At 34.3% G+C, this 26371-nt stretch overlaps 3 protein-coding genes across 5 annotated transcripts; 2 read left to right on the forward strand and 1 right to left on the reverse strand.

The window, feature by feature from the left end:
* Positions 1-3983: 3983 nt before the first annotated feature.
* On the forward strand, positions 3984-8433 carry LOC111011742 (Divalent ion symporter). 2 transcript variants are annotated; one of them, XM_022285624.2, is made up of 4 exons: positions 3984-4272; positions 5223-6550; positions 6644-6833; positions 7959-8433. In XM_022285624.2, the coding sequence occupies exons 2-4, from the start codon at positions 5348-5350 to the stop codon at positions 8219-8221; spliced, it is 1656 nt and encodes a 551-aa protein (XP_022141316.1). In that variant the 5' UTR covers positions 3984-4272; positions 5223-5347; the 3' UTR covers positions 8222-8433. The 2 variants fall into 2 exon arrangements, with proteins under 2 accessions (XP_022141316.1, XP_022141319.1); XM_022285627.2 differs by lacking the exon at positions 3984-4272 and adding an exon at positions 4394-4550.
* A 3621-nt stretch (positions 8434-12054) lies between these two features.
* Positions 12055-19770, forward strand: LOC111011495 (mitogen-activated protein kinase kinase kinase YODA). Of its 2 annotated transcripts, XM_022285278.2 has the most exons (13): positions 12055-12342; positions 12452-12642; positions 13647-14470; positions 14607-15338; positions 15679-15766; positions 15868-15930; positions 16252-16412; positions 16494-16569; positions 17184-17243; positions 17321-17428; positions 17775-18014; positions 18345-18436; positions 18530-19770. In XM_022285278.2, the coding sequence occupies exons 3-13, from the start codon at positions 13911-13913 to the stop codon at positions 19044-19046; spliced, it is 2697 nt and encodes an 898-aa protein (XP_022140970.1). In that variant the 5' UTR covers positions 12055-12342; positions 12452-12642; positions 13647-13910; the 3' UTR covers positions 19047-19770. The 2 variants fall into 2 exon arrangements, with proteins under 2 accessions (XP_022140970.1, XP_022140969.1); XM_022285277.2 differs by lacking the exon at positions 12452-12642.
* Positions 19771-20451: 681 nt separating this feature from the next.
* Positions 20452-25701, reverse strand: LOC111011517 (C2H2-like zinc finger protein). The gene is made up of 10 exons (XM_022285312.2): positions 25484-25701; positions 24408-24629; positions 23767-23903; positions 23574-23618; positions 23387-23440; positions 23093-23197; positions 22787-22990; positions 22524-22609; positions 21083-22059; positions 20452-20993 (listed from the first exon to the last, which is right to left on the reverse strand). The coding sequence occupies exons 2-10, from the start codon at positions 24586-24588 to the stop codon at positions 20725-20727; spliced, it is 2058 nt and encodes a 685-aa protein (XP_022141004.2). The 5' UTR covers positions 24589-24629; positions 25484-25701; the 3' UTR covers positions 20452-20724.
* Positions 25702-26371: the final 670 nt, after the last annotated feature.

Raw genomic sequence — 26371 nt, forward strand, 5'->3', positions numbered from 1 at the left:
GTGAAGAAAAAAAATAATAAAAAAAAACTACTAATTATTTTATTCATTGAATTATTTTATTTGCAAGTCTCTTAGTGCATATTGTTAGGTGATTCATTAAGATATGGAAAAGAAAGTTGAGAAAAAAAAAAGGGAAAAAGGTTACTACTTATTTTATTTACCAATTATTTATTTATACTCACAAATCTCTACATTGACACGTGGTTATTGAAATATGGGGACAAAAAATAGTACTACTTGTTTTATTTGCAATGCCTCTTGGTTCATAAATAAAGTTAAGAAAAGGATAAAAAAAATACTACTTGTTTTATTTATTAATGAATTGTTTATATTTTTTAATTATTTATTGCATCTAGATTCTATAAACTGAATTAAGAAAAACAGAAAATAAATAAATATGACTAGTTTTATTTATTAATGAATTGTTATATATTTACAAGTTTCTCAATGCAAATCGATCTGTGAATCATTAAAATGTAAAAAGAAAATTGTTTTGTTTATTAACTAATTTTCAAGTATCTTGTATTAAAAAGTGGAAGAAAGTTTGGGGGAAAGATAATACTTATTTTATTTGCCAACGGATTTTTTTAGTACAAAAAGTGAAATGGAGGATTGGAAGTCATGAATTATTGGTCAGAGACCGTTTCAATTATTGTTAAGCTAAACTTATATTGACATGTACGAGTTGTTTGCGTTTGTATGGTTATAAAAAAATTAAAAATTGAAAAAAAAAACTAAGAAAAAAGTAGTAGTTGAACACATTTCTGGGGTTACAAAAAATAATCATGATATTTTTCAATCTTTACATTTTTTTTTAGTACAATATGTAGGGTAAGGGATCGAATCCAAAAACTCTTAGTTGGAGATATATGTCAATTACCACTAAGTTATATGTTCACTTTCACATTGGTTGAAATAAATTTATTTAATTGATAACTATTGGTTCTTCAACTCTAAGTTATTGTGACAAATGGGCTTATTAATGGCATGACTTACAATATTTCAACAGTATTAATAATAAACTAAATATATCAGTTTTCTAAGTATAAAAAATTTGTAATCTCATTAAACCTTTAAAAGAATGAGCAAGATGTCTTGACAATCGAGTTAAACTCATAGTAACACTAAATATATCACTTGAAGTTTGTCTCTGATTTTTTAAGAGTTATATTTCTATCTTTGACATGTCGATTTTTTTTTTAACATTTTTTATCAGTTATGCTTCTATAATAACAAATCGAACAAGTTAATACATATAATACATATCAACTTATAAGTAAATTTTTTTAATAGATTTACAGTCAAGTTAACATATAATTATATTAGTCTTGGAAATATAATTCTATTCAATTTTTGTTTCCATCAACTTGATGTGATATATACCTATTAAATGAGTATAGGTCAAACTTACCTGTACGAAACAATTTAAACATTCATTTTTAGTCCAACACTAATCGAAGTATCAACTTTTAGATCGTTATTAACATATGTTTTATCTATTGAGTTATGCTCGGATTTGTACAAATATCGATATAAAAACTGTTTAAAATTATCGTAGGGTGTATAAGTTGAGAACTCAGTATGGGGCACTTTCTAATTGTATTCCAACTTTTCTTCTTGTTGGTACAATCTATTAATTGATGAGACGATGGTGGGGTATGGTCGCAACTCTAAGTTTGACAATATTATTCAAATTTTGATCCAATTATTTTTGTTGAAGCGATGAATCATGATATGATGTACGTTTGGTTGATTTTCAACATTATATTAAAAGTTGTCTATTTTGTATATATTATATTAAATCTTGTATTCAGTTATAATATCTAAATTCTATTCCGAAAAAGAATCAAAAGCACTTTTAACATTAGAATGAGATAAATTTTTTTTTTAATAATCATGAGTGTATAGGCCAATTTGTGTGTATATTAACTAATCTTACGAGATAACTGCTTAGGTTTGAATCCATACTCTTTAATCATTTTGATCGTTTATCTTGACCACTTTGGACCAATCAACCACTTATACTGGTTTAAAATGAGATAGAATCAAAAGCAATTTTAACATTAAAATATATATTCATCTCAATAATTTGACTTTTGATAATACTACTTTTTAACTTTCACATTTATTTTAACATACTTTTAAATCTCTTATAATTTCTCGTTACAATTCAAATAAGAAACAAATACATTTGAACACTGCTAAAAAATATATTAATAATTTAAAGTCCTATTGGATAACTATTTCGTTTTTTGTTTTCTATTTTAAAGAATTAAACTTAGAAACATTACATTCACGTTGTATTCTTTTTTATTTTGTTATATAGTTTATGCAAACATTTCCAAAATTTTAGGTCTATTTTGAAAAGAAAAAAAAAAGAACTTTTTAACTAGTATTTATTTTTGAAATTTGAGTAGAATTTGAATACATTTATCAAGAGAGGTGAAAATTTGTAAAAAACAAGTATAATTTTAAAAAAGGTAAGATTAAAAACGAAATAATTATGAAGCATCACCCTAGTAATTAAGCTATTTTTAGGTCAAGAACACGAGGATTACATAAAAATCTAATATTTGCCCATATTATTTAAATTTTGATCCAATTATTTTTATTGATGTGATTAATCATGATATGATGTACGTTTGTGTGGTTGATTTTCAACATTATGTTAAAAGCCACTTATGATAAGTTGTCAACTTTTAGAAATATTAATGATCCATCATTTTTATATGTTTTTTCTAAATATATTATAGTAAGAAATAATCCAAATTCTATTTAAAAAAGATATTTACTTTTATTCACTGTAATAGGTAAAATTAAAAGTCTACTCTACCTGAAGTAATTTGACTTTTGATAATACTACTTTTTAACTCTCACATCTATTTTAGCATACTTTTAAATCTCTTTTAATTTCTTTAAACGCATTACGGTTGAAATAATAAATGTAGATTTCAACACCACTCAACAAGATATTGATAACTCAATAATTAAGCTATTTTTTAGGTCAACAACATCAATATTACATAAAAATCTATTTTGACAAAATTTTTAAAGGGTATTAATAACTTAATAACTACTCTATATTTAGGCCAATCACACGAGCATGGCATAAAACTATATTTTGTCCATTTTTCTATTGCACCTTTTGATTGGAGGTATATACTAATTACCACTGAGCTATTATGCTTTGGCATGAATTTATGTTTAAAACTTTACTTTGGATTTTTTTTAAGTAAAACCTTGCTTGAAGTCATGTAATTATTACATTTACTGAATTTGATGTTAAATTTAGAAATAATTGCTAGAGATTTTATTTATTTATTTTTTTACCAACATTGCTGGAGATTTTATTAAATGCGATGATTGAAATTCAATAATAGCGATTAAAAGAAATGTTAGCGACTTTTCAAAAGAGAAAAAAAAAGAATTAATGAGATAAGAATAATTATTGTTAATTAACAAAAATACAAAACCACCCGTCCCCACTCCCCGCTGTCCCAATGGCCCGCCTTCCTCCGCGCGGTTCCCACCCGCCGCCACCTGGCTCTCCGGCCCGTTGACTTGGTCCAGTCGAAGACCTGTGAAAGAGAGCCCTATTTTGTAGGACCTTTGACCCATGAAAGAGAAGCACACGATCTCTGAGACGACGGAGGCCATAAACAATAAAGATCCACGGTGGCTCCGGCGACGGATGGTGGAGCCCGCGGCGGACAGTGATTTTAACGGGGTAGAATGATGGTAAATTACCGAATTGTTTAGAGATTATTTCTAGGGTAAAAATTTGATCAATTATTCCCTAAACCTTATCCAAATTTCTCCATCGGGTTGAAAAAAACTACATGACCTTCACAAGTTAATAGTCTGGCAAGAAATGAATGGTTATCATGCTAAACACATCGATGAAATGAAATAGTAATTTCTGTTAATTATTCTTTTAATTGTTGGATGTAAAAATGAAACGGGAGTTTATCTAATAATGGATTTGGGAATCCCATTCCCAGATAAATTGAGCAGCTGATCGAAGAAACAGCCATGAAATCGCTGACGGATGAAAAATTCTGTCGTCTATATGTAGGCATTATTTTAAGTAAAAGCTGAGAGCTCACCATGTGGCCATGAAAGCTTCATGTAAAGTCCGACCTTTTTTCTTCCCATGAATTCCTGTGAGAACCTCCATTATATCCACTTTTGATTAGATTCCCTCTCATTTTCCAACACAAAGCAAGACTCTGAGATCTCTTCTTTTCGGATCCAGATGCAAACAAAATTTCCGTAAGTTTTTTAGCTTAACACCCAGCTGCAAAAGTTGGAGTTCCATGTATAATTTTGTTTTTTTTCTTACTTTCTGATGAAATGTTTTCATTGGTAGTGCATCAAATTCGAGCCCATTTTTACCCCCTTTCCTCTTTTGATGTAGGGCCCTTCTTAATCTTTTGTCTTTTAAACTTGAATTTGTTAACTTCCCAATCTGGGACGTAGTGAATTGGTTGGATTGGAGATTTAGAGCTCCATGTTTAAGCCATGAGAGCTTGGAGCCGCCCTTGCCTTTTGTATGTGAAAACCCTGCATTTATTTTTCGTAATTTAATCTACTTTTGTTCCTGTCTACTGGGAGTTTGTTTCCCAGCTTCGGTTCTTGTTAGTCAATGAATTTCGTACTTCCATTATTCTTCTTGGAGGATTTGGATTCGAAATATTGTGGCACTGACCAATTAGACATAAATTTTACTACCCAAATGCGTTCCAGCTGGTAATCTGGTTTAGTAGAGGGGGAAAAAGCAGAGTTTCAAGTACTGTTTGATGCCATATTGTTTTCTATATAATTGAATCACTCCTAATCTTAAAAGTTCTAGCTATTTAGCTATTAGATTACTATTCGTTTTTAATGTAGTGTCTGAACTTTATGTAAATTAATGTTGCATGGCAAGTGGACTTCTTATCTTCAAAGTTAAAATATAGAGGAAATGCTTACAAGTTGGTTTGATCAACATTTATCTCTTAGATTTAAGCTTTTAGAAAGTTAGTTATTTTATGTATAAATTCTCCACAAATGGTTTAATGTTTATGTTCTGAAATTTTATCATCGTGTCGAGCTAGCTACATAGCAGGTTCCTTGTGCCACTTTTTTTATCCTCTCTCTTTACATTCCATCAATTTGGTTATAGTTTCTTTTTTTTGTTGATACCACTTTGTTAAAATACGTGAACTAAATTTCCTTCTCAGGTTTATATGGCTTTGATGAGAAGTTGAATCAAGATACTCAGCTACTCTGTTTGCTGAAAAGATATACAGTATTAATTCCAGTCAATCAGGTTCAAGGCTGACTCCAGTTGAATCTGGTTGCCAAAATGGCCATGGATCATACTGTCAAAGTCATTCTAGGCTCAATTGCCTTTGCAATTTTTTGGTTATTAGCTGTTTTCCCTGCTATCCCATTTCTACCAATTGGGAGAACAGCAGGATCTCTCCTGGGGGCAATGCTAATGGTTATATTTCGAGTCCTAACTCCTGATCAAGCATATGCGGCCATCGATCTCCCAATACTTGGTCTCCTGTTTGGGACAATGGTAGTTAGTGTTTATCTTGAACGAGCTGATATGTTCAAATACTTGGGTAAGGTGCTGTCATGGAAGAGTAGAGGGGCAAAGGATTTAATTTGTCGAGTGTGTGTGATTTCCGCAATTTCAAGTGCTTTTTTCACCAACGACACCTCGTGCGTGGTGTTAACCGAATTTGTATTAAAAATTGCAAGACAACATAATCTTCCACCTCGTCCCTTCCTGCTTGCACTTGCATCAAGTGCTAACATTGGATCTTCAGCAACCCCGATCGGCAATCCCCAAAACTTGGTCATAGCTGTCCAGAGTAAAATTCCTTTTGGGCAATTTGTGATTGGGATACTCCCAGCAATGCTCGTCGGTATCGTTGTAAATGCTGTAATTATCCTTGTTCTATATTGGAAATTGTTATCTGTCCAAAAGGATGAAGAAGATGCACCCTCTGAAGTTGTCGCAGATGAAGATGTGAATTCTCATAGGTTTTCACCAGCCAGATTATCACACACACACATTCCATCCATTAACTCCCCGGAATGGAATTCTCGGTTGGATTCAATGAACGCGCAAAGTTCTCCTTGTGCGAATGCAAATATCGAAAATGTTGAAACTGTAAGGAATTCAATAAGTTCAAAAGATAATGAAATCCACAGGTCTCTTAGTGCTATGACAGAGTCGGCAAGAGTGTCTGATGCATCAAAAGAGTGGTTGCCCACTTCATCTCCTCAGAAAAGGGAAGAAAGTTTTCCTTCTAAGAGCTTCAACTCAATGGATAAACAAAAAGAATTAGTATCCGTATCCTTGCAGTCCTCAGAAGGAAAGGAACATTGGAGCACAAAATGGAGAAGGATTGCCTGGAAATGTTGTGTTTATCTTGTGACTATAGGGATGCTAGTTGCTTTATTGATGGGCTTGAATATGTCATGGACTGCAGTGACTGCTGCACTTGCTCTCGTGGTTCTTGATTTCAAGGATGCTCAGCCATGCCTAGAAAAGGTTTGAACCATTCTTCTTTGTCCATCTTTATTACAATTTGTTGATGGCATTTTCATACAGCGATGATAAGAAAAAAATTTACTATTTTTACAGGTTTCCTATTCGCTTTTAGTCTTTTTTTGTGGGATGTTTATGACGGTTGATGGATTTAACAAGACCGGATTACCAAGTGCTTTTTGGAATTTCATGGAGCCACATGCGCAGATTGATCGTGTTTCTGGGACTGTAGTTCTTGCTCTTGTCATTCTTTACCTCTCAAACCTGGCTTCAAACGTGCCTACTGGTATTTAAATACTTCTCCTCCAATCATTTTTTGCTTTCAAAATTTTCAATTATTTTTCCATTTATATGTTCTGTAATTTGAAATTCCAGTATAGCAAAGAAACCCTGAACGTCCTTATTTTGAGTATTTTTGTCGTGTGGTTATATGGAATGCATAGAATAATATGTTAAGAAACTGTGGCCCTGCATAAACACTAAACCCTTTTCTTTTCCTTTTTGAAATGTGATTCTGACGTTTTGGAACCAATTCTTATTGATAACAAAGAGATATAAAGTCAACCATCAAGGGTTGGTCAAGTAGTCTATATAAGAGTCCATGTAAACTTAGAGGGAATGGGTTCAAACCATGGTAGCCACCTACCTACAATTTAATATCTTACGAGTTACCTTGACAACCAGATGTAGTAAAGTCATGCGATCGTGAGATTCGTCACGGTGTGCGCAAGCTGGTTCCGACACCCACATATATAAAAGATACTAAAAAAAATAGAGAGATATAAGTCAAGGAGATTTAGAGAACTCCAATCCCTCCTAAAGCCAAAAGTAGAGCTTATCAACATATCATGGATAGGTTGCAATTTGTAGGGAGAGCATATCCATTGATATATTGTCATATTTTAGTACCACCCCCACCTTAAAAAGAAAACCATGGTCAGAACCAAAGAAGAAGATCTCCAGGTTCTCTTCTCTCACTTACCATTTTGTATTGCTTTAGCTCTGCCAAGCTATCTGACGATGTATGAACTATGAACAGCTTGGGAAAGTAGTAAGAGCTGGATAAGTAATGTTTTCCCAGTAAAGGAGTTCCATTATTACAGAGAATTGAGAAACATCTGATTACCTGGACAATCATTGGAAATGATGTGTATGAATAAGAATGAGGTGATGCACATATTGATAAAATGACAAACTTGTAGTATAAAGCAACCAACAGACCAAAAAACGTGGAGTTCATGATAGATTGTCAGGAATTTCATGAATAGATAAGAATGTATAGGATCTATCATAACCGGTTAATCTCTTCATATGAAAAGGACATTATGCAATTCACTGGTTCGATTGACCTATTAATCGTCATGAAAATCGGGCTACTATATCTGATGCCTTTTTATTATCATCTTGTTAGTTCTGCTGCTTGGAGCACGGGTCGCTGCATCCGCTGCTGCAATATCTCCAGATCAAGAAAAAAGGGCATGGCTTCTTTTAGCTTGGATCAGTACTGTGGCTGGAAACCTGTCATTATTAGGCTCAGCTGCAAACTTGATAGTGTGCGAACAGGCTCGTCGCTCTCCACAGCTAAGCTACAATTTATCCTTTTGGAATCATCTTAAATTTGGAGTTCCCTCGACTCTTCTTGTCACAGCCATTGGTTTAGTTCTTATAAGATGATTTTCTTGTCCTCTTTCGCTTTCTTCTATTGTTTTTCTATAATAAAAGTTTTTTGTAATGAATGTTAGATTTGTAGATTTCGTTTGATGTTAAATGTGTATATGGAAAATGTTTCCTTGAAAAGTCTGTACAAACTCAAATATGAAACAAATGTTCGAAATATGGTTTAGTTGGAAATGTATATGAACTGATAAATAGCCATTTTTTGTTCATTGGCTCAAATGTCTTTTGCTGAAGGATGATGATTTTGAACAGCAAAAAATGGCACTGCAGTTGTCATTCTTTCCCATCAACCATTATCATGTAACTTACTATTAAACTAAAGGAGTTGATTTATTCCAATTAAGGTATCTTATTTCCACAATATTGTACTGAAAAGATGTTTTAAAAAATCATTCTTCATTTAGATTACAATTTAGACTTGTAATTTTTTTTACGGCACTCCATGATTTTTTTCTTTTTAGATCAATAATATATGGCAAATTTTTTATCTTTGGTCGAAAATATATATCCTAATAAGTTGAGGTACGTTGTTTATGCTATTCCTTAATAAAGTTTCTATTATAGCACACAATGGAGAGAGAGATTTTTTTTTTTTGTGAATTAGCACAAATTTTCTTCATTTAATCGATAGATTATTCTCAAAGTCAACCAATAAATAATCCATATTTGTTTAAGGCAATATTTTCTTATTCCAAAATTTCCTTCCTCAAACAACAATAAGAATCATTTGAATTTCGAAAGAAGGAAAATCTATCCTATTTAAGATGGTCATTTCTTATTAAGAAATATCATAAGAATCATCTGAATTTTGAAAACGGAGAGGATGCTTGAATTTATGAGAATTATCACATCAAAATACAAAATACCGACTTTTAAAATGATAATTACTTCTACACGATGCACATTTGGGCCTTGGCCGTCGGCCCAACTTTCAGAAATCAACCCATGACTTTTGGTTTAGTAATTCAAATATTGCCATCAATTGAATAATTATTAAAAGAAAATAACTTTTACTTTTTTACTCAAATTATATTAAAACTTATTGGATTGGTTTTTTCACTTACAATTTTGCTTTATTTTAGTATTTTTTTTAAACTATTTTCTTTCTACAAAATTTTAAGCTCCATTTAATACCTATCTTATTTTTTTGCTTTTTCTTTTTAAAATTATGCTTACAAACATTATTTCACGTTCCACCCATGTGATTCTTTGTTTTGTTATCTACTTTTAAAAAATATTTGTATAATTTACCATCTAAACATAGTTTAGTAGACAAAGATATTATTTAAGTCAAATATTCAATATCCTATTCTCACATTTATTATATTCGAAAAAGAAAAAGAAAACATTTTCATAATATATTAAACAATATTTTTTGTTCTTAAAATTTAGATAAATATTCAAATATATTTTAATAATGAACGGAAAATGAAACAAATAAATTTCAATGAAACATGTGTAATTTTTAAAAAATGGATCGAGTTTTTTTTTTTTTTGAATTCAATAATATGCGGGAGACGACTTGAACTTCTGACTTTTTGTGATAATATATGTCTTATTCAGCCTATACTCAAATTGACGTATGGATGGACGGAGTAAAATTTCTTAGTTTTGAATTATTTAAAAAACTTGTGGTCTATTATTTTTTCAAGCATGTAGCATAAAAATGTGGGGCCCACGGCACGTGCGAAGGTACAATTCCAACTCCCACAAGTCTCCTCAATTAAGTGTTATACATCTCCCTTGGTAGAAAGATTAGCCAGCTTTCATCTGCAACACAACACCCTACCTTTCTTGCAGCCATAAAATATTATTCATGTCCCTCAACTTATGCTTCTCTTCGAAAATGACCCCTCCATTTTTCATTATTCCTTCATCTAGCCCCCCATCATTTTCACTTTTCCTCATTAATTCTTTCATATTATTGTACTTTTAGGAATTAATATCCTTTTTAATGTATATAACTATAAAAACTTTAGAGTTGCAAACTATATAATCGTCAAATACAATTGAAAATTTTACCTTTAGATTAAATTTTTGTTATGAATCTAAGTTTTGTTGTTCTCAATTTTCTCGGCGTTTTTGTTTGTGAAATTAAGAATAATTATGTTTTGTTATAAAGTTAATCAAAGAAAATTAAAAAAAAAATAAAAAGAGATGGAAAATTTTGTAGGCAGGAATCTTACAAATAAGGTAGAGAATTTATAGTTGAAAAAAAAATGTATTTTCTTCTTGACTAGACTCATGTCACATAAGTCTTTAACTATCATCACCCTATTTAATTACTTTTAAAAAATATGATATTGATTATTCGATTATTTTAAAAAATAAATCTATGAAAATTAATTGCATTTACTATATTTTTTTAACTTTGTATTAAAAGATATAAATAAATCGGGGACACAAAATCATGAACCCTACTACATTAGACATCATAACTTATTTACTTAATGATTAAGGTCCCACGAATAATTTATTTGTTTTTAATTTATCTTTTTTTAAATAACATTATTTAATAATATTTTATTTATTTTGTTTCTACTTTTTTAAAATCAGATTTGAAAATCCTGATAAAATTGAACTGTTTTCAAAAACTTTTTTAGTATTCGAATTTGCTTTAGAATCCAATGATATTTTTAAAACTTAGGTTCGATAATAGACTAAATAATATAAAAATTAAACTTTTAAAAATAAAAACAAGAACAAGGTAGTTGTTAAACAAATCCTAAATCTAAAATTTTAATATTATGAATTGGTTTCAATTTCATTCTTAATATTGTCACAACAAATAATATTTAATGTCGTTTGAAAATAGTTATGGTTGTTAGAACACAAATTTTGACAAAATATATTTGGATAACTAGATTTCTATAAATTTATGGTTTATAACTCAACATTTTAAAACACCTATCTCCGACTAAAAAATTGTGGTTGGATTCTTCTTCTTCATATAAAAAAAATATTATTCATTTCAAATTATAAATTTACAATTTATAATTTCAACATTGACAATATAAATTTTTATTGATCATTTAATCACAATTCTCAATCAAATTGGAAAAAAATAGAAATATTCCATATGTTTCTCTAAAACCCATCACAAGAGAGATTATTTTTTTAATAAGCATATGTTGGGAAAATTATCATCTAAGAAATGTTAAATGTGTTTAATAGAGAATCCTCGTCATTTTTAATATATGTTTAGATTATTACATCATATCAGACGTTTTAATTCACTACACTTCATTCAAGCTAGTAAAAATGTTTTAACCACGAAATTTATATTCAAGTTGGTAACATTTTTAAATGCTAGGCTTTTTAAATGCTATGCTGTAAAGCCTAGACAACTAATATACACACTCTCTTTATATCCATATTAATATGATATATTATTATTATGTTAATGATATGTGTGATATATTTTTTAACATTAATTCACATGAGTTTGTCGTTGGACTTCATTTTAAAAGAATGACTCACTAATATTAATCCACATATTAACTAATTTTTTAAAATTTGAATTTCTAAACTAATATATAAGTATTTTTCGACGAGAACCCTCTTCATTATTATATATTTCTAATGAAAATTTTACCATTACATGGTTGACACAATGTCGTTAACACATTAACGTAAGACAACAATTAAAATAAACTAAATAATAACTTGAAAATTAATGTTGAAAAATTAGATGATAAATTAAATATTTAAACTATGCTTTACAAAAAATAAGGGTTATGTTATGGTGGCAGGAGAGAGAGAGAAGCAATGAATGATGAAATAATTTATTTTAATCACATTTCTTAAAATATATTAAATTATATCAACTTTCGGACAACTCCATGTCGTCGCTGAGCCATACTCTCTCTCTCTCTCGTTTTTCTCTCTCACTTTTTGCTACGCGATTTTATGAATCCCACAATTCACATAAAATGGAGAAGCTTGATTGATGTAACGCTTCGCCTGTGATAATTTGTGATTTCAGATTACTAGGGTTTCGTTGTTTTCTTTCTTTTCTAATTTGGTCTTCAGTTTGAATTGTTGCGGAAGTCTACCTCACTAGGATTTGGGCGAGTATAGTGGGATTCTACTGGAATTTGCAGCTTCCAATGTTTAAGGTAACACTTTTCTTTTCATTTCCTTCTTCTAGTTTTAGTAAATTACTGATTATCTGGTTTTAGTTTCCTTAGTCACTGTCCTAGTTTATCTGTATTGGATTCTTCGTAGATCTGTATCGTAGAGTAGAGTTTTGAGGAATATGGACGTTTGTAGCTCGTTGTTTGATTTCGTAGACAGCCGTGGAAATTATAAGAAAAAGGACATTTGAAAGTGTCGCCGGTGACGACGGAGATAAATCATTGGTTTCGTTTTGTTGCTGTGGGAATTTGGTTTATTTCAGATGACATAAGCGATTAGAGGTTGGATTTGAGTTTATTTCTTTGGTCTAATTTATTCCTTTTTTTCTTTTTTTTTTCAATAAAAAAATTTCTCTGGAGTGTAAGGGAGGAAGAATCATTCGATTATTCGTTGATTGTGTTGACTATCACATTTCTTTTACTTGTTCAGCGCTGTAATTAATGAACTCAAACTTTCATTCTTATCGCGAAGATTCTAAGTTGTCTGTCAACTTTGATTATTTCCCATCTTTTATTAATTATATCACTACTGTGTTTTTTCTTCTTCTGGAGGGGAGGGAGTGTTGTTCACTTTTAAGTATAGTTGAACTTTGATTGTTTCCTGATTCACGATCCTCTGATCCTTGATACGGCATATCCATCAGTGAAGCTTTTATTTATTTATTTTTTAATATAAATCAAGGGTTGCATTTTATATCAATAGAAGTAATTACGTGAGAATTGGGACAACACCTTATAACCCCAATCAAGTAGTAGATTTGAGGAATATAAAAGAGAGTCAAATACTTCCATTTTTTTCTCAATGAAAGCCGGGTTACAATTAAAAAAAAAAGTCAAATTGAGCTTGAAAAATCTCTCCAATAACCTCTTAGTTCAAAGGTATTTTATGGTTGTGGACCATATCAGTCTCGAAATGCAGTACTGTCCAGTAGTCTTGCTTCTAATTTTCAAATTTGAAGCGTAGTAATGCAAGTATAGTTGAAGACTCCAAAAGGTTAAGAGAAACATACCAGACCTCTATGAATAAAAGTTTTACAGTTTGGTACTGAAAAATATAAAGCAAATAGCTTCACATCTGCTTGAAACATGTCATGAAGTCATATGAATCACCTGAATTTGCTGCATGCTGAAGCGTGCTTTGAAGTGTTCATGCTACTTACTACTATTATTATTAATTTTTTAAAAAATTATAAATTAGAGAATTAAATAGAATGCTGTTTCTCCAAAAGATACATCATTTTCTTCATATCTTAAGCACTCAAACTTCCACTTCCTTCTACATGCAGGATTTTGTTGCAAGTTCCTGATTATTGGGCTTTCTCAAATTCTAGCTGCTGCGGTAGTTTGTATACTCAGTCACAGCTTTACCAGCATGCCTATGGGGTAATAGTTACATATGGTAGGAAGGATATCATTTACCCGTCGGATGCTTTGGAAGTGTAGCATCTGCTTAATCATCAAATTTCACGAAATATTTTCACTCTGCAGAGTGAGTTGAACTTAGAGTCGCTTCTTTGCTGCTTCCACATAATTTAGGGTAAAAAACAAAAATGCCTTCTTGGTGGGGGAAGTCGTCATCCAAAGAAGTGAAGAAGAAAACGAGCAAGGAAAGTTTCATTGACTCATTACACCGTAAATTCAAGAATTCACCTGAAGGTAAAGTAAACGGCAGGTCAGGAACTTCTCGTAGGCGATGTGGTGCTGACACTATATCTGAGAAGGGGTCTAAATCACCTCTATCAGGATCACCATCACCTTCCAAAGAAGTATCCAGATGTCAAAGTTTTGCTGAAAGGTCACGTTCTCACCAACTTCCACTTCCACATCAGCACCCTGTAGGTGTAGGCCGCACAGATTCTGGGATTAGTGTGACTGCAAAATTAAAATTAGAGAGAAGCTCCAAGACATCTTCATTCTTACCCCTCCCTAGGCCTGCATGTATTCGGAGTAGGCCAGATCCTGCAGATTTGGATGGAGACTTGGTCACTGGTTCAGTCTCTGGTGAGTCCTCGAGTGATAGTGAAGATCCTAATGATTCACGTCAACGTAGTCCTCAGGCGACTGACTATGACATTGGGACTAGAACTGTGACCGGTTCTACCGAACCTTGGTAAGCTCGCATGTCTTTAGTCCATCTGCATCTTCCACTCTAGAGTAATTCTTTTCCTTTGTCTGTAGTCTGATGCATTGTTTCTTTAAACTATTATTTTGTTTGCCCCTGACATATTTGGTGGATTTTTGTGAAGTGCAACTCTCAAGGATCAGTCGCCTACTGTCTTGCAAATAAATTTAAGGGAGGGCAAACAAGCAGAAACTCTTTCACTTTCTCATAAGAATTCTTCACTACCCAAACGGAGGCCTTTAAGCAGCAATGTAACAAATCTACAAGTTCCTCGTCATGGGGCCTTTTTTAGCGCTCCAGATAGCTCCATGTCTAGTCCCTCTAGAAGTCCTATGAGAGTATTTAGCACTGAGCAAGTCATGAACACTGCCGTTTGGGCTGGAAAGGCTCACCCAGATGTCATTTTAGGTGGCTCTGGCCACTGTTCCAGTCCTGGTTCCGGTCACAATTCAGGGCACAACTCTATGGGAGGTGATATGGCGGGCCACTTCTTTTGGCAACAAAGTAGGGGTAGCCCTGAATATTCTCCAGTACCTAGTTCTAGAATGACTAGCCCCGGCCCTAGCTCCAGAATTCAAAGTGGTGCTGTTACACCTATTCATCCTAGAGCAGGAGCTCCACCTGCTGAGTCACAAACGTGCTGGCCTGATGAGAAACAAACTCATCGTTTGCCTCTTCCTCCCATAGCAATCTCAAACTCTTCTCCATTTTCTCATTCAAATTCAGCAGTGACATCTCCTTCAGTGCCTAGGAGTCCAGGAAGGACAGAGACTCCAGCAAGCCCAGGTTCACGTTGGAAGAAGGGGAAGCTACTGGGTCGGGGCACATTTGGGCACGTATATGTTGGTTTTAATAGGTATGTTAACAAAATAAACGTTTAATTTGTCATTGTCATCGGTTCAAGCAAAAGTTTGCTCATTCCCAATACTAGTTATGATGCTGTATACCTCAAAAGAAAAAGAAAAAAAGGGAGAAAGGGGAAAAAGCTATGATGCCGTAGGCTTGTCTAAAGAATGATGCTACCTTGATTATAGTATTGATGCCATTTATTTCTCTTACTCGTGAGGTCTGTTGTTATTTAGTGCCTAACATGGTCAATTTTGTTACTACAGACAAGTTAGTAGGTAGCATTCTGTTGTTTTTTCGTTTGATGTATCACTTTCTGATTCTTCTTGTCTCTTATTACAATCATTTAGCGAAAGTGGTGAAATGTGTGCAATGAAGGAGGTTACATTATTTTCTGATGATGCAAAGTCTAAGGAAAGTGCTAAACAATTAATGCAGGTACAAGTTCCATTTTATGCAGATCGCATCCAGTGCTTCCTTTTTTTTACTCTACGCTATTTTATGTCTAATCAAGAATTTACCTTCCTATTTTTTGGCAGGAAATTGCTTTGCTGAGCCGTTTACGGCATCCCAACATTGTGCAGTATTATGGTTCGGAGACAGTGAGTATTTTGCTTCTAATTTTTTTTTTTTTTTTTTTTTTTTTGTTATGAAGGAAGATGTTGAGGTGTAGTAGTAGAGAGATAGTGAGAGGTTCAAGATGATGATGTGTTAATGCAAGCAAATCATAATGAACACCTTACTCTGCCATGCCATTGCTCTATTGAAGTCTTTGTGTTGTATAGGATAAGGCTTGAAACCTAATTTCTAATAAGTTCCAACAGTAATAGCTACAATGGGTGTAGTTGGAATTTTAGATTTTGGCGGTTACATAATTTTCCATGTTTTAGAAATCTAATTATTTATTTGAAATTGTAAAACAGGTGGGTGATAAACTCTATATATACCTGGAGTATGTATCCGGTGGTTCCATCTATAAACTTCTTCAAGAGTATGGACAATTTGGGGAATTAGCAATTCGTAGTTATACTCAACAAATAATATCAGGGCTTGCATATTTACATGCTAAAACTACAGTGCACAGGTGATTTCTGCGCCCACAAATTTTCTGGGACATGCAGTACTAATAGCTGCTACAATCTTATTCTACTTCTAATCTCTACAGGGATATTAAAGGAGCAAATATACTTGTTGACCCAAATGGTCGCGTTAAGTTGGCAGACTTTGGGATGGCGAAGCATGTAAGATAGCTCATGGTTTTTACCTTTACTAAACCTTAAATGATATGATTTGAAAGCATTTCTGATTTTGACATGTCCAATCATTAAATTTATAGTGCAAGTTTTTTTCTTCTTTTTGTTTATCAGTTATCAACTATCTTGTGAATATGAAATTGTACCTAACAAGTAATTTTTTAAATTATTACTAAAATTTTGATAATTTAACTGGATTGTAATAAGGCAAATAAAAATATTATTTATATTAGTGTTTATTAAATTATGTTTTTTAACCCTTATATTCAATCGCTATATGCACGAGGAACGAATATTATTGAAAACTCATGAGTTGTCATTCTCTATCGGTAAATAATCAACAAATACACATTTAAGATTTCATATTTATCTTCTATATCTTAATGTATTATAATTTAATTTAAAGGAGTTGCTATCTTATTAGTGTAGTATTTGGATATACTCAAATCCTTAAACAACACAAATATTTATAGTAGGATAAAATTAAACAAAAAACTTTACATCCAAGGCACACGTTGAGAGAGCAGTTAATATATGATCGTTATTCACTTGATTCAGGATGTTAATTGGTTAACGCACTGCCTCTTTCTTTTTGCTTTCAGATCACAGGCCAATCATGTCCTCTGTCGTTTAAGGGCAGCCCTTACTGGATGGCACCTGAGGTCAGAATTTATTGTATCTTTAATAAAAATCATAACTAAATGATACATCTATTCTGACCCTCCTGTAACTTTCCCAGGTCATAAAGAACTCGAATGGTTGCAATCTTGCCGTTGATATTTGGAGTCTTGGATGTACTGTTCTGGAGATGGCTACTACAAAGCCACCTTGGAGCCAGTATGAAGGGGTAAGTAGGGACGTGTTTAAATATGTAAGCTATATAAGTCTCTCTGGACGAGAGAAAATTCACTTCGTTTCAAATATCTATTGGACTGATAAGATTTAAATTGCAAATAATCATTTTTCATCCTCAAAGCTAATTTTTCCGGAGGGTTTTGAACTTTTTTCCCCCTTCAATACGAAACTGAGAACTGTTCATTAAGATTGGAGTTCATACGCATGTTTCTTATTTGGCACATCATTGTTTATTCGTCTCAAAGTTCAATGCTTCCTTGAAGCTTACTATCACGATTTTGACATAGTGCGTCGTTCTTTATTCTGATGGTGGAACATTTTATATTCTTGCTTAAAAGGTCGCGGCGATGTTTAAGATTGGTAATAGCAAAGAACTCCCAGTAATTCCAGATCACCTCTCAGACGATGGGAAGGATTTTGTGAGACAATGTCTGCAACGAAACCCACTTCATCGACCTACTGCTGCTCAACTTTTGGAGCATCCCTTCATCAAATATGCTGCACCTGTAGAAAGGCCTATTTTGAGCTCTGAACCTTCTGATGCAACTCCTGGGGTTACAAACGGAGTGAAGACTCTGGTATACACACTTTTAAAATTGCTTTTTGATTCATCACTGTGCATATTATCTCACAAAGCGTGTGGTTCTTTCCTGGTTGTGGGTTTTGTTGTTGTCAGCATTTTTTATATTGACCTTTTACTCGAATACTTAACTAAGTTAGACAACTAGCTATACATCTATGACAGATTGGTGGACTCTTGATATTTAAATACAACTGTGGCACACTTAGCTTAGAATCTGGAGAGATTCTAGTGCCTCAGCTGTGAAAACGAATTAGTTCAGTGAATGAAGTTGTCTTTTCTTTTTTTTCCTTCTTGGTTTTGACTGTTGTCAATTAATTACTTCCAGGGTATTGGTCAATCACGGATTCCTACTAGAGTGGACTCAGACAGACTTGCAGTTCATTCTTCAAGAGTCTCAAAAGCTGTTCTTCATGCCAGGTTCTCTCTTCCCCCCACAACCCTAACCAAGAAAACAAAAAAGAAAGAAAAAAAGAGATTATTTGACTGATTCTGATTTCATTTCTCATCCAGTGAAATCAACATTCCCAGAAACATATCATGTCCCGTTTCACCAATTGGAAGCCCTCTTTTGCACTCGCGATCACCTCAACATCCCAGTGGAAGAATGTCTCCTTCACCTATATCAAGTCCACGAACCACATCAGGCTCGTCCACACCTCTGACAGGATGTGGTGGTGCAATTCCTTACAACCACCTGAAACAATCTATATACTTGCAAGAGGGATTTGGAAGCATGCCAAAGTCCATAAACAATAGTCCGTACAGCAGTGGCCTCTCCTTTCATGATTCAAATCCTGATATTTTTCGAGGGTTGCAGCCTGGGGCTCACATCTTCTCTGAACTGATACCAGAAAATGATATCTTGGGAAAACAGGTCGGGAGGTCTGCTTATGGCGCGTCTTACGACGGACAGCTAGTTTTGGCTGATCGAGTGTCCCGACAGCTGCTGAGAGATCATGTTAAAACAAACCCTTCTCTGGATTTGAGTCCTAGCCCTGCTTTGTCTGGCCGCATGAATGGTATCTGACTCCTAATGCATCCACCTATTTGAGCTAGTTGTCGGATTGGAGAGGTTAATACCTAATCATTACTGCCAAAAAATACTTCGTTATATAAGAACAGAGGGTGAGGGAACAGTAGACTAAGGCTGATTTTCTTAAAGTGAAGTAGCTGGTATATGAAGTCTTCCACCAGCAGACCAATGGAGATAATTCTTTTCACATTTTGATTCTTGGAGGATAAGACGGCGCAGCTGTGCGACTAAATTAACATCTGGCTCGATTTGTTCCAGCAATGACGTGACGTATCGGCTTGTACAGTGTTCAAGTGTTCCATTTATCATCTGACCAACTAATCTGAGATGCAAGAATTTTAATTTTGTTCACGCGGGATGGCTTCTGATGATCCAATGTGAAAGGGAGGTTGCTTGAGATAGAGAGAAGTAGCCACCTATGCAGTTCCTCAACTAGGAAAGCACTTACAGCAGTGACAAATGTACATTTTTTTAGAGCATCGTATAGAAGACTGAAGGAACAAATGGTCATTACCATCTTCGAGCCTTCTTCCTTTCAGCCAAAAAAAGGCAAAAGAGAGAGAGAGAGAAACTTATGCTGTACAAATGTTAAAGGAATGAATTGGCTTCGGTATCTGTTATTGTCTTGTTGAGATTCAGGAACTTGTACAGTGCATGCAATTGTAGTTCCTTAAAATGATTTATGGAAGTTCAGGGATGGCTGTCATTTTATACTAAAGTTTGGACCTGACTATTGAATGCACTCCATTTTGGGTAAATTGGTAGGTTGTTTTATTACCTTACCTTACTTCTAAGTTCTATGGTCGCACAACACTTCAAGAATATTCATTTTCTTACACTGAAAAGGAGGTTTTTTACCTCTGCATTGGAGTCTCGCAGAAGAAGCAGCTTAAGCTGTGGCATCATGATGATTGAGGGCGGGGTCCCTTTATGATGATTTCTTCACATACAATATGAGAACATGGTATTAAATATCCGCACATTTTTATCCTATTACAAAAAAAATTGATAAAATCAAAAATGTCATTAATCTATACGTAATATTAATATGAATTATTTTTAAATTTATCTATATTTTCATGACATCGAGACTTTCACATTTAAAATTATGACATTTAAAATTATGAGGAAGAATTCACCTTTCCTAAATTTTAAGATAATACTTATTGATCAGTATATTACCGACCACCATTTATATATATATTCTTTTTATAAAGGAGGAGAATGAAAAAAGAGGTTTTTTTTTTCTATCAAAATTTTAATGGTACTGGAAGTTAGTATTATTCTAAATTTGATCTAAATCAGCAAATGTTGCGTGATGGGGAACTTGGTATGAAATAGGAGTTCTGTGTCCGTGAAGGAAAGTATGCTAAAAAATTGCCTCGTTAGATGAGAAAGATGAGAGGCAAGGCAAAATATAGATGCACCTTTTCCATAACTAATAACAAAAATATTACAGGAAAATCTAGAAATTATACCAAAAATAAGGAATTTTCCTCGCTAACAAATCTGCTGACACGAAGGACAGAATCATAAAAGATTTCCCGGAAAAGGAAAAAGGAAAAGAGAGAAAATATTAAACTTCCAAGACAGAAGACCATTGGTAAAATTGGCTCTGCAAAGAATGTAAAAAACAACTCGTGGGTTAGATCCCATCATCCTGTCTCCACTATTAGGTAGTAGTTCGAAGTTTGGGAATGTACTTTATCTTCGCACCCTTTGTCCTGAACTTGGTCTTGCCGCCTTCATTGGCTGAGCACTTGGGAGCCTCCAAGTTGATCACTATTGCATTTCCAAGAACATTGCGTTTCTCAATGTTTGACGATTGGAATAATCCAGAGGAGGTTTCAGTCTCATTTTTAACTTCAAAGCATCCAGAAGACTCAGAATCCGAGGGTAGATTCAATTTAACATGCTCGGCTGTTATAGCCTCCTTCCATCCTGCAACAACAGTTCAAAGTTAGATATGGGCCCAATTTTCCACATCAAATGACGGCAAAAGGCAAAATGTGTAACAAAGTTTAACTTACTCTGTGCAAGGAAAGCCTTGGCAGCACGGCTAGAGAACTCCAAGCCAACTGGTTGCACAGGTTCTTCTTCCTGAACCAAAGAGGAGTTGTTTCCAAAGTCTCCAGTATCACCATCCAAGGAAGAGGATCTTGGCGAATATGTATTCAGCAGGGCCTGATCTTCCAGCTTTTCAGTTATCACTTCGGCTTCAGATTCGCCATTTTCACTTTGATCTGGCATTGCATGTTTGGATCCATTACGACTTACTGGCCTCCAAAGCTTAACCATCACTCGGTTTGTTGCAGTTTGAGTAGAATCTGGCTTAATGAATTTCTCCAAATGATTAATCTTCCTTGGCGTTTGATGACCATCCTGGCAATCATCTTGAGCTCCAGCTGGCTCTTTACTCTCTTGGTTGCAATTTCCTAACGCCACTGAAATAGAACCAATCAAAACCTCATGGCTCTTAATTTCCTCTGCCTGGGCCGTAGGCTCTTCCTGAATGGGAGCAGCTCTTGATTGCACATGGTTTCCATGCCTGCGCATATCTCCATTTTTGAGTCCCTGATAATTCTGATCTGCACGAAAACCATTGGAAAGTCCCCTTTGTATCTTAGGCAACGCCTGCCATTGGGCAATGACATGCTTGTGACCATTCATTTGCACTTTCTGCTGTTCACCATTCTGATCAATAGGAAGATATTCAGGGTACAAACTGCGAAACCCAGAATGAGACTCAGAATCCTCATCTTCATCAGTTAGTGATTGTTGAGATGCTTCAAAAGATGACGGAATATGATCAGGCAGTATGCCCCGAGACTCCCCTTCTGAATGGTACTCAGTCTGAGGGCTCGATGATTCTTCAGGTGACACATCTTCAATTGTTTCGTCTACACTCCCTTCCATATCACCCTTCTCCTCGTGTTTTTGCTCCTTAGACCTTTGTTCTTTCTGCCTTAGCTTTTTCTGCCTTTTTCTTTCCAACAGCTCCGCTTGTCTACACAGTCACAGATAACCACATGAGTGAGGAACAAGCATTCTAAGACACAAAGAAGAGTATTCACAACAAGCAAGTTTTTGAATGGTCAGTATCCCTAGCAAGTATATTTTTTATTTTCAATGGCTCAGTGAACCTACACAAGGACGTAATAGTTAGTGCAACTAAGTTAAGAGCGCCAAGGACCCATCAAGTCGGAGTACACTGGTTAAGGTAAGGTAAGCTTGTTCCTTACCAAGAAATAATTGTTCAAGACATTAAATTTTTTGTTTCCTATTAAATAGCAGATGTACCACCATTTATCTATAGCTATACTACTATTAATCTAAAACTATTTTTATCTAATCTCAGCTAACATTACCAAGGTCCATTATATCCTGCTAGATCATGCTACTCTTACAAGAATCTACAACGTAAGGTACCATGCAGAAGGATAAATTGGATGGAGATGATAATGGATATACCTCCTTTGAGCAGCTTCTTCCTCCTCTACCAGCAACTTCTGGCACCTCAAAGCTTCAGCATCCTTGTCAGCAAGCCATGCTTTGACCTTAAAGAAAAGGTTGAAGGACATGTTAATGAGCAAACAAAAAAGTAATCATGTGAATATGATTGCATAAAAATAGTATATTGCAAGCATATTTGGCAAGCCCACAACAAAGCTGGAACTATCAGCAAGAAAGAACATAAGAAGTGTGTGTACTAAAATTAAAGGACTAAGACTTACCACTTTCTGTTCCACCAAGAAGCTCATGCAAGCAACTAAGTTCTTAGTTTCAAGACCTATCTTTGTAGCCTCCCCATCAAATACGTATTTTTGCATAGAGACAGCCGTTCCACATAGAAACGTTTTTTCGCTTGCATTGTCAAGAATTTCAAATAACTCCTGAGATGTCATCGGAAACCTAGATGGTCTACCTTGTACAATGTCCTGAAAAGGTTCAGGTATGCAATATAAATAAATGTGTACACAATAATGTATTGATAACTGATAGGTCCCAGAATAAAGGCTGGTAGTGGAACATGAACGTACCAAAAGCGCAGAACCTGCCCTCAAATAAACATGTGGTAGGGCAGAGAATCCAGGTTTTCCAATAAGAGCCGTTAGGTTCTTGATTATAGCCGATCCTTGTATTCCCTATTAGTTTACACAGACCAATCAATAAAGAGAACATAAAACAGACAATATCTAAAAACTGCAAGGACTTTTCTTCAAGTTATGTTTCTTTTTCATTTCTATCAAATGATTTAAAGATGGCATGGAAAAGATAGAGAAATTTTATACAAGAATTAAAAAAGTACATAATGAAACTGAGGAATGACTTGCCTCGAATAGGACGTTCTTGAATGATACAACCTCCTTCGCCTCTTCCCAAGACAGCTGTATAAAATATCAATGAATAAGTTTTTTTAATAAAGGAATAAACCATGCAGAATAACTTCAATGAACAAGTCTTGAAATAAAGAATGAGACCATGTATAACAACCGGCAGTGGATAGTGGACAAAGTTTACCTTGTCCCAAAATGCTGCTAGTAGATCCCTACTTTTGGCAGAATCCTAAAATGTGCAAAAGAACAATTACGTTCAAACAAGCAAGAAATCAATGAGAAAAAAGACAATTAAAAGGCAAAATTGCAACGTAATTTAATAATCGGCAAGCACATAACTCCAAGTCAAAAGATAAAGTAATTCTGATAGGAAACACCTTATCTAGCTTTTTCAGCCTATGATGCACTCGTATATGTCTTCTATAGTTGATAACCGAGCAGAATTCCCGTGCACACTTCTCACACTTTTGCATTTGAACCTTTAAAGGAGAGAGCAATGGCCAACCTGGAAGTTCTGTCAAAAAGATAAAACACATTTCAAAGATTTTGCATCCCGACAGTTAAATAAGTAACTGCAGCGCAAAGCATATGATTTGATTTAAGAAAAAATGATTTATTAAAAGAAAATTTGACCCCCTTCTAGGAGGCTTCGTCCTTATAAAAGGATACTCGTTAATCAACAATAAAGAGCGGAGGCATGAACAGTGTGTATACACATGTTGAAAAAGCTTTACTAAAAGAAGAACAAATTGGCACACATGCAAAAGAAATTCTTGCAGCTTCGTTCCTGATCCAGGCCATTATGATTGTTGTCTAAAAATATTGTATATATCAAAAGATTGTGTTCTCCCTTTGACTTGAAATGCAAGTAAATGGAACTCAATATGTCCTACAAAGCAATAAGCTTTATACCAAAGGACAGAACATGCTTTTGCAACATTCAAAATATTAGAATTAGCTATCAGATTTCAAAGAGGCCCCATCATTGCAATTCGAACTAATTTAACACTCGCAGTACCTTGTTGATCTAGCGCATGAAGAAGTTGAATCCACTGGACTGGGCTCTCACCAGCTCTCGAGAAAGAAAGAAAAGGCTCTTTTCCTATTGCTTGTCTAATAATAGTGTCTAGAGAATCATTTCCCTCCTCCGATTTCATCACATCTGGATAGTTAGAGGTCTTGAGTTTCGCAACTGGCATCTACACCCAAGTTTAAAACCCAAAGCTCAAGGGCAGAAACACTGCACAAAACCAAAAAAGAATATATATTACATATTGGAGAGCAGAAACCAGTGGCCCTAACCGTACAACTACACCAATCAGAGGTGAATCAAGGAAATAAAGCACGAGTTATTAGCTCTAATAGTGTGCTGCAAACGGAGAAGAAAGGAAGCTTTCCATCCACTAAAAATGTGCCAGCATATGGAGAAACCATGAAATGGAAAAAGCGCAAGATCCTTTCTAAATGACCAAATGACTACAACTGATTCAAGTGTTGACCCCAAGTTAAGAATTCATTAGACTGCATAATCATTACATGGGGAAACAGGTACTATTTTCCGCAATTTAATTAAAATTATATCCTAGAACAAATTAACTATACAAAAATATATTTCATGAGAAGATGAAAAAAATATATATAAATAAATAGGTTTTCCCCAAATTTTACAAAAGTGCTTCCGTTCTCGAAGAAAGAAATCAAGAACAACAGGAAAATGAAAGACGAAAGTTAGCATTTTCTAAATGCGCCATCGCATTCAAATTAATTACACAAATCTCACATCAATTTAACAGGACACAAAACTTTGGCCAAGTTACATTCACTATTAGAAGAACCCGATAGGCCGATACACAGATATAAACAATGTTCCGTCCATTTCTCTACCAGACCTCCGCAGCAATAAATTGAAACATCAATCAAACACACTGAACAAAAGAAACAAAAAAATTGCCAAGAAAATCACGAAAGAACGAAACAACCATTTCCAGAGCTCGGGCACGTGATCTGTAATCGACACAAGAAGTTACATACAAGCCAATACGCGAAAACAGATAGAATCACGAAAACTAAGTGTGATCGGTTGGGTTCACGTACCAGTAAGAAGAACAAAGATCGATTCCAAGAAAGAGAGAAGGCGACAGATCGGATCGTAATCGGAGCCGATGCGGAGAGAGTTTCAGGGCGTTAGCCGGAGGAAAAGGGGGCCTGGAAAATTCGAGAAAGTGATCGGTGGAGAAGAGAGAAGCTGTTTTTTGGGAGAGTTTCCACAGAGAGAGAAAAAACGAAGGTTTGTATGAGAAAATATAAAGGCATAAAAAAGAAGGAAAGCCCTGTTCGTGTTCAATCGGCCAAAAAATAAGAAAATTAAATTAAATAAAAATACGCCCAAGTGAAAATTGTATGACGTGGAAGCACACAAGCGCACGCGCTGTTAACGTGCGTACGTTACTAAAATTGGGTATTGGGCCGCGCAGCCGAGGAACCATGCTTGTCGGCTCATTTATGATTTGGGCCCAATCGGTCCAAACAGATGGGCCCATTTCCAGAACCCATAGGGCTATTTTCGTAAACAGAGATAGTACCCTAGCCATGTGTTTTTCATCACCATTTTTCACAAAATCACAAATATGTGATTGCCAAATTTTAGAGTACTTGATATATCATTCATATTTCATAGAAAGAAGCAAATTTTATAATTATAACGAAAAGAAACTCCCATATGTTTCAACACTAGCTTTGAACTTTTGTAAATCTTTGACTTTTTATAAACGTTTCAAAAATACGTTCTGGACTAAACATAACTCTAACTGATACCTACTGATACCTACTGCTTCACTGAGATTAGAGGTTCAAACTTCTGTACCATAAATTTGTTTTACTAAAATGAAAAAACATGGTAGAATCTAGAACAACGTGACACAATCTAAAACGGTAAAATTGAGTACATTGAAAATATTAGCAGATCTTTCCTTAAAGAGTATC

Source organism: Momordica charantia (assembly GCF_013281855.1).
Source record: "Momordica charantia cultivar OHB3-1 chromosome 10 unlocalized genomic scaffold, Mcharantia_2.0 BLBB01000010.1, whole genome shotgun sequence".
NCBI lineage: Eukaryota > Viridiplantae > Streptophyta > Magnoliopsida > Cucurbitales > Cucurbitaceae > Momordica > Momordica charantia.

Coding starts and splice junctions, on each gene's coding strand:
- LOC111011517 (XM_022285312.2), bottom strand. CDS start 24,588: ATGCCAGTTGCGAAACTCAAGACCTCTAACTATCCAGATGTGATGAAA. Junction 23,904..24,407: donor TCATGCGCTAGATCAACAAG/GTACTGCGAGTG, acceptor TCTTTTTGACAG/AACTTCCAGGTTGGCCATTG. Junction 22,060..22,523: donor GAAGAAGCTGCTCAAAGGAG/GTATATCCATTA, acceptor GTGACTGTGTAG/ACAAGCGGAGCTGTTGGAAA.
- LOC111011742 (XM_022285624.2), top strand. CDS start 5,348: ATGGCCATGGATCATACTGTCAAAGTCATTCTAGGCTCAATTGCCTTT. Junction 6,551..6,643: donor CTCAGCCATGCCTAGAAAAG/GTTTGAACCATT, acceptor CTATTTTTACAG/GTTTCCTATTCGCTTTTAGT. Junction 6,834..7,958: donor GGCTTCAAACGTGCCTACTG/GTATTTAAATAC, acceptor TCATCTTGTTAG/TTCTGCTGCTTGGAGCACGG.
- LOC111011495 (XM_022285278.2), top strand. CDS start 13,911: ATGCCTTCTTGGTGGGGGAAGTCGTCATCCAAAGAAGTGAAGAAGAAA. Junction 15,931..16,251: donor AGTATTATGGTTCGGAGACA/GTGAGTATTTTG, acceptor ATTGTAAAACAG/GTGGGTGATAAACTCTATAT. Junction 17,429..17,774: donor CTTGGAGCCAGTATGAAGGG/GTAAGTAGGGAC, acceptor CTTGCTTAAAAG/GTCGCGGCGATGTTTAAGAT.